Raw genomic sequence first — 7507 nt, forward strand, 5'->3', positions numbered from 1 at the left:
TACACACAAACACCAACAAAAACACATACACACATACACACACACACACACACACCCACACACACACACACACACACACACACACACACACACACACACTAAGGACTATTAAATATAATCCATCTGGTTTTACTCTCATTATTTACACATGATCCTTTTACAATATCATCTTATATTTTAGGCATTTTAGTAGTTTTTTTTTTTGGTTTGTTTGTTTTTAACCTATCAAAAATATACAAAAATAAATTTCAATCTATTTCCCATGCGGCGATGTCAGTCGGCACTGTTCAGGACGGCTCAGGAGGAAGTTTGCGACTTCCTGTTCCGCTTGGCCCGGCGGGTGGGCGGAAATCGGATGAACTCAAAGTGTTTGGTTTGGTCCGCGTTGGGAAAAGGAGGCGGGCCCTTGTGCAGCCTCTTGATGAAGTGGACCTCTCTCTGGTTCTCCCTCGTCCTGGTGGCCCTGATGGGCCTCCCCTTCCTGGTGAAAGCCACATACCAGCCCTCATACTTGGCATTCTGAAAGGCTGTGTAATTGTTCTCCAGGACGATCTCTGTGAAGATACAATCCCTGTTCCGTCCGTTGGGCTGTTGAAAAGAAGCAAAATAAGAGAAAGTTTCACCTCTTTGTTGAGAGCGCAACACAGCGTTCCGACGCCTGTTGCAACAAACTGGATGACTGTGTCCAAGAATTGATTGTTACTTTTACGGACGGAAACACATTTCCAAAATGTGATTCATGTGAATCCAAGGAGGGAGTACACTCTTTGGACACCATTGTAACCTTAGAGTGAATATATGCAAATATACAGTGGTGACTATGAAACCTGCGTGTGTAGCAAATTAATGGATCTCCTCATAAATGTAAATGGGGTGAATTGATATGATTTGAACGCCGTGCATCTCAAAAGGACAAAAGATAATATTTGCTTTTGTGAAGGGGAGAGGCTTCAACCCTTTCCCCGACAATTTGTTTGTTATCTCTCGGCGAACAAGACGGAGAACTTAATTACATCATTCCTGCCATATGAAAAGAATTCCTCTCGGGGGCCAGACAACTTGATACATCTTTTCCATTTCCAGGGAAAAGGAAGTGGCGTTGACTTGAACACCAAGAGCCGGCGATGAAAGGGTATTTCCCTTCCTACTGTACATACTCGGCTGTTTGGCCAGTATTAGACAATCGACAATTGTTTTTTTTGCTTAATCACAAATTAATTCATCTTGGTGTTTGTAACTAAGCCCAAAGGAGATCATCACCAAACATTATGAGACAAAATGACTGTTAGCAGTCCAAAAGTTCTGCTGAAAGAAAGCCTGAGAATCAAAATGGAATATAACAAGCGACTGGAAAACAGTGATAGTTATTGGGCGCATGTGACCGGTGGAAGGAGTTGCTGATGTAGCTTAGGTGGTTTGTACGGGTAGCTAAACAAGTGGAAATTGAACTCATCTCATGACCTGGCATCTCGCAATCAATGGGGCCAAAGTTGACCAACAGTATGGGGCTTTAATTTATGTAGTTACACTTGATTAACTGGTAAAGACTATACATCCCTAATCCTTAATCCATCCTTCATCCCGAATACAAAGACAACTTCGACTTCAACAATGATACACTCCAAATCAAAACACTTACTACCCACAAAATTACATTTTAGTGAGGAAAATTCTAATTTAAATTCTTGAGGGGAAAAGAAAGCCAAGCCAAACACTTGATTGTCATACTTTGCCAACAAGTTTCCCCTTCTTGTTCATGCAGAGGTAGCGGCCGCTCTCCGCACCTCTAATCCGCACTCGACTGCCAAAGGTGTCGGTCTCCACGTACAGGCGCGCTGTGGGGGGAGGGCGGAGAAGAACATAGGAGCATGAGAAGGTGGAAATAACCACAGACAAACAGCAGTAGTTACACGGTCAAACAGACAGACAAATGGGCACACGCACACTCATACACACAAAAACACTCAGTGAAACCAAATATGAGGAGAGAGGTCGATGTATACTAGGACAGTGCCCTTCACCTGCAAATTGTTATTCATATTGCAGGTGAGTGTTGATGGAAAACTCTTCAGAATGGCTTTCAGGTGAGGTGACACTATTTTAGTATCTTGTCTACAATTGAATCCACATTTTGCCATTTTGGCATTCATACTTAATTATGTCAATGTTGGGAAAAATATATATTATTGAGCACTTTAATTTATATACACACACACACATACACAAACACACACACACACACATATATATATATATATATACACACACACACACACACACACACACACACATAAGTATATAGCGCTTTTGGTTTTATAAAATGTATAGGTTGTCTTATCGAAACCCTTAGAATGAACGTTTTGAGTGAATACATGCATAAAGGAGTAACATCAGCAGGATACAGGGAATACACTCCCCCAATTACCTTTATCCTGAGCGCATTCTCAGTTAATTATGATCAATTGGCCATTACAAGGGCAATGTGTATTTGGGCCCCGCAGACAAAAGGCCTCGGCTAATCAGCCACTAATTCGCCAGACGATGGCTTCGGTGGGACGCATTAACATATTATAGGCCCGAAAACACCTCACAGAGGGTGCTGGACCAGCAAATTGAGGGGTATGGGCTGCCACAGTGGGGGCCCCTTCTCAAAGCGTCCCCCACTGCAGCTGACTCCAAAACGCTCACACCCGTGTCGCACCATGCACTCACCGTACACGTTGCCGTCCTCGGCTGTGGCGGTGACCCGTTTGCCCTGAATCTGGACGTGTTTCCCACTGGTGCGGCTGTAGAGCTGGTACACTCTCACCTGCCGCCGGCTGAGCTGGTCCGTCACTGCGCCCTGCGTCCTCACATACTGGTTAAAATTAGGAGACGCGTGATTCTCCCCCTTTTTTTTAATACAAAGGGAAAAATAAAATATTTTTCACATATTTTTTCTTTTTTTTTAAATTCAACCTAACTCGTAGGATCTACCAAACAGAGACAACTCACGCGTTCGCAACTCACATTTGTAGAACTAGTAATTTCAAATGTAAGCGTGTGGTCTGTACAAGGGATTACAGTGGGTCTGCAGCAAAATTATTCTTTTATATTCTTTATCTTTATTTTATTTCATCTATTGTCGCTATACTACATGACTTCATATCGTTTCATATAATCGTGTATCACAAAATATACTTACTCAACTCCAACTTTCTACATTTCTTAGTGAGATGTTCCACTTTTTGTCAATTTAAGTACCCCCACGGCTGTTTAATATTAAGTAAATGGAGTATCTGCTTTTAAAAAATATATAAATAAAATTAGGCAGGGATTTATTAGTTATTATTATTCGTTTTCCAGGGTTGCCCTTGCCTTTAAAAAGTTTGGGAACCACTAATCTGTACTTCACTACTTTCGACTGCAGTAGTATTACTAATAGAAATGGTGTTTTACATTACACTGCCAGTTTTACATCCTTTCATCATCCATCATCATTCCAACACGATATTGGTCGGTAATAGGGCTTTTAGACATTTTGCTTTTTTAAATCATGTAATCGAAATTACGACACAGATCACCTTTAGGGGTCTTACCTGAGCGTGGCACCACAACACGAAAAAATGAAAAGATCTGCGGAATAACAAAAACCAAATAAAGAAAGTGAGAATTAATAATGAACATTTTCTCACAATTCACTGGCATGACATTATATTATCAAAATGCCACTGATGCTTCAGGCAAAAACCAAACACCTTACATGTAAATGCTGCGTGGATTTATTCCATACATTATCCCTTTTTTATTTCATCAATGTCTTGAGGGGTGTAGTCCGGAGAAATCCTTGATGCATTAATAATCCGAGGGAGCTCCAGTGGTTTGGCATTAAGCGCTCTTGACCTGTCCATTCACGAACCCCGTTCATTAGTCTACCATTTAAATTATTAAACCAACAACTTTGCAGATTGTTATTTTCGCCCACCTCCCAGAAAGATGGAAAAAATTGGTTAAAAAAATAAAATAAAATTACAACAAATGACGAGGATTATGTATTAATAATCGGATCCATTGATATCACACCACGTGTTGGAAATATCCGTGTGATTCAAAGATCTGCCAAAATCCATGTTTTTTAACTGTCCATGCCGGTGCGTCCTGTCGGTTCCAGGTGCAGCCCGAGGTCTGCTGCGGTGGATCCCAGGTTTGAAAAGCCCTCTGTCCCGCTGGGCTCCCGCTGATCACTGGTTAAATGTTGTGAGGCAAAGTCCCTCCCCATGCGCGGAGTTGGAAATGTAGGTGTGGGTGGGTGGGCAGAATGCAATATTCAGTATTTAGTTCAGCTCCCCCTAAAACCGACGTCTCTTCATTAAAAAAAAAGGCAATTAACCAAATTCAAAAAAATGCATGAATAGTTTGGGCATTGACCAATATTTATCTCCTCACGCTCTCTCCCTTAATGTATTTAATTTGTTGTATTTTAAAAGGGAAGCAGCTTACAATGTGTTATGGGTGTGGCTTTAGGTGGTAAACACCCAATTTATTGTCTTGTTTTAATCTCACAGGAAAATTAAGTAATCATATTTCCTAGTTAATATATAATGGCCCCCTTAACAAACAGCGTCTTGTATGAACAGGTATTTTCTCTATTAGCTCATACATTCCAGACACAGATCTATCTATCTATCTATCTATCTATCTATCTATCTATCTATCTATCTATCTATCTATCTATCTATCTATCTATCTATCTATCTATCTATCTATCTATCTATCTATCTATCTATCTATCTATCTATCTATCCATCTATCCATCTATCTATCTATCTATCTATCTATCTATCTATCTATCTATCTATCTATCTATCTATCTATATATCATCTTCTACCCACACTGGCATCATCCAATCCTCTCCAAGTCAGACAGTGAAATTGAAAAACACAGCAGTCGGGGGTTTCGGCAACAGGTTGATCATGTCGTCAGGAGCTTACAGTGACTGATACGAATGTGGCAGCGACAATTCCGCTTGTCAATAATCTGCTCTCAATGCCGTCGATCCATCTGCCGGCCGACAAGCAACAAACAGCATGCTAAGCCACAATTCATAGGTTTGAAAAAAAAAGTATTTCAAATCGACACGTGCACTTGCCAACGCGCCTACTAGCTGTGTTTATTTACATAAGCCTGTTGGATGTCGACATAGCAGAACAAAAATAGCCTTCTTTATATATATGCTACGGTGACGTGGGCTCAACATCACCTGGGAAACCTATTTGCTCCACCGAAAGAATGTGTGACAAGTCCTTTCATACACGATCCAATTCGGCCTGCTCATACAATTAAAAATAAAACCTCCAGATACACTCACACACACACACACACACACACACACACACACACACCACACACACACACACACACACACACACACACACACACACACTTGACTTGTGGTGTTCGTGTTTTGTGTTTTTATTGTGTTTTTTTATGGTTTTTGCTGCGTCTGACTGTACAGCACTTTGGTCAACCGTTGTTTTTAAATGTGCTTTAAAAATACATTTGGATTGGATTTAGATTGTGGCATGCACACACACATTTAAGTCTATATGATCTATTGAGGACACCGTTATTGATGTAAAGCAAGATATATAGTTCTGGACCGTTTGAAGCTGTCTTGATGAGCTGCAGGTCACCAGGGTTATCTATCATGAGTCGCACACTGTTCAACGCAGCGGCATGGCGGGGGATGATGTTAGCCTCTCATGACTCGATTCCAATTATAGGAGCTAACGGAGAGCGAGGGGGTGCAGTGCAGCTACTTTGCAGTAGCTGGTCTCATCACTGTGGCATTTGCAGACCCCCCCCACCTGCCCACCCCCCAGTGCACTGAGTTTGGTGGCACTGTGTCCTGAAAGAGTATGGCAATAGGTTAAAGAAAATAAGGAAAAAATGATAAGGGAATTTGTCAATATTGGCTTGTGAAGTACCACTCATATGCCACCAACCCCCTCAACCCCATACCCTGTGCCCCCCCCCCCACACACACACACACACAACCCACAATAGGCTCCATTCTCTACAACCTCGGCACACCAAACAAGCACTTACTTACTCACACACACACACACACACACACACACACACACACACACACACACACACACACACACACACACACACACACACACACACACTCCATTTTACAAAGTGACGGCGAGATCTGAGCCCCCCCCCGGTGCAACTCGATCTTATTTATTCATGTTTCTTCCGCGCAGCTTTACTGGTGGCTGCGATGCAAAATAACCGGGCCTTCACCTGAGAAGATGTACAAATGAAGCCATGACAAGAAGGAGGGCGATGAGAAGACACATTATCTTTGAGACGAAGGTATAACTGTAAACCCAGCTCATAAACACGGCAAGATAAAAACACAATTAAGTGTCTGAGAGGAAAACCAATTGAATTCAGAATGTCAAAGCTATTTCAAAACTGTCAAGCTGTTTGTTTCCCACGAACATACAATTTGTGCATTTTGTACAATTTCTAATAGTAAAAGATAATCAGGCTCTCATACATTTCTTCTGCTTTAATTGACTAGTACAGTGTCCATTCAAAACATTCCTGTTTGTGAAAGTTGAGGCGTGGAAATACACTCTTTCTCACAGGAAGAAATAAACCCAAGTCACGCTTTTGGATAAACTCGCTGTTCGCTTGTTTATTAAAAGTTTATTAATATTACACGTGTCCCACCAAACATACCTGTTCGGAACAGGCTGATTGCATTCGCAGGAAGGCACACTCTCTGCTGGCTTACTGTTTCTCATGGGAAGCCCTGCCCCCTGCTGCATCGCTGTTCGCTGTTTATTGAAAGTTTTTTAATATTACACGTCATGTCTCCAAATTGCACCAAATTCGACATTGCACGTCCTTGGGTCCCCAACAATACACCTGCCAAATGTGAAGTAGATCGACTCGATGGTTTTCACGATAATCAAAGGACATACAAACATTCATACATACAGTACATACAGAGATTCCTTTTTTAATAGTTAGACTAGTGCATACAGGTTCAAAATGTAACACTTTCTAAAACATTTCATCTTGAGCAAGAATCTGAAGCCTGCTTGATCTAGCAACCCTGCTGGCCGCCACTCTTTGCGTTTCAAGCAGAGCCCTGGAGCCCCATCCCGTTGCTGCACAGAGCTGAGTCGGTGCATGTTGTTTATTAATATTACACATCGTGGATCCAAATTGCACCAAATTTGACACTGCACACCCTTGGGTCCCCAGAAATACACCACCAAGCGTGAAGTAGATCGGACGAACGGTTGTCGAATTAATCGAAGGACATACAGACAGACAGACAGACAGACAGACAGACAGACAGACAGACAGACAGTTAGATAAGATGTTGATGAGGCACACTATTGCAGCCGGGATAAATGACACTATAGCTGCCAGATAACGGCAGATTTTAAGTGTGACAATGTATATAAGAACAATGGACATACAGGCATACACACACGC

General features: G+C 41.8%; 1 protein-coding gene across 2 annotated transcripts; it reads right to left on the bottom strand.

The window, feature by feature from the left end:
* On the bottom strand, positions 1-4190 carry fgf17 (fibroblast growth factor 17). 2 transcript variants are annotated; one of them, XM_080003245.1, is made up of 5 exons: positions 3743-4190; positions 3579-3615; positions 2713-2857; positions 1729-1835; positions 1-588 (listed from the first exon to the last, which is right to left on the bottom strand). In XM_080003245.1, the coding sequence occupies exons 1-5, from the start codon at positions 3772-3774 to the stop codon at positions 298-300; spliced, it is 612 nt and encodes a 203-aa protein (XP_079859371.1). In that variant the 5' UTR covers positions 3775-4190; the 3' UTR covers positions 1-297. The 2 variants fall into 2 exon arrangements, with proteins under 2 accessions (XP_079859371.1, XP_079859370.1); XM_080003244.1 differs by having other exon boundaries at positions 2713-2890.
* Between the last annotated feature and the right edge of the window lie 3317 nt (positions 4191-7507).

Source organism: Zeus faber, assembly GCF_960531495.2.
Source record: "Zeus faber genome assembly, chromosome: 7".
In the NCBI taxonomy this organism is placed as follows: Eukaryota; Metazoa; Chordata; class Actinopteri; order Zeiformes; family Zeidae; genus Zeus; species Zeus faber.

Bases quoted from the DNA above. Each gene is read 5' to 3' on its own strand.
- fgf17 (XM_080003244.1), bottom strand. From the start codon at position 3,774: ATGTATGGAATAAATCCACGCAGCATTTACAT. The intron at 3,616-3,742 runs GTAAGGTGTTTG...GTTATTCCGCAG, and splicing joins AATCCACGCAGCATTTACAT to ATCTTTTCATTTTTTCGTGT. The intron at 1,836-2,712 runs GTGAGTGCATGG...CTCCCCCCACAG, and splicing joins CGAGGACGGCAACGTGTACG to CGCGCCTGTACGTGGAGACC.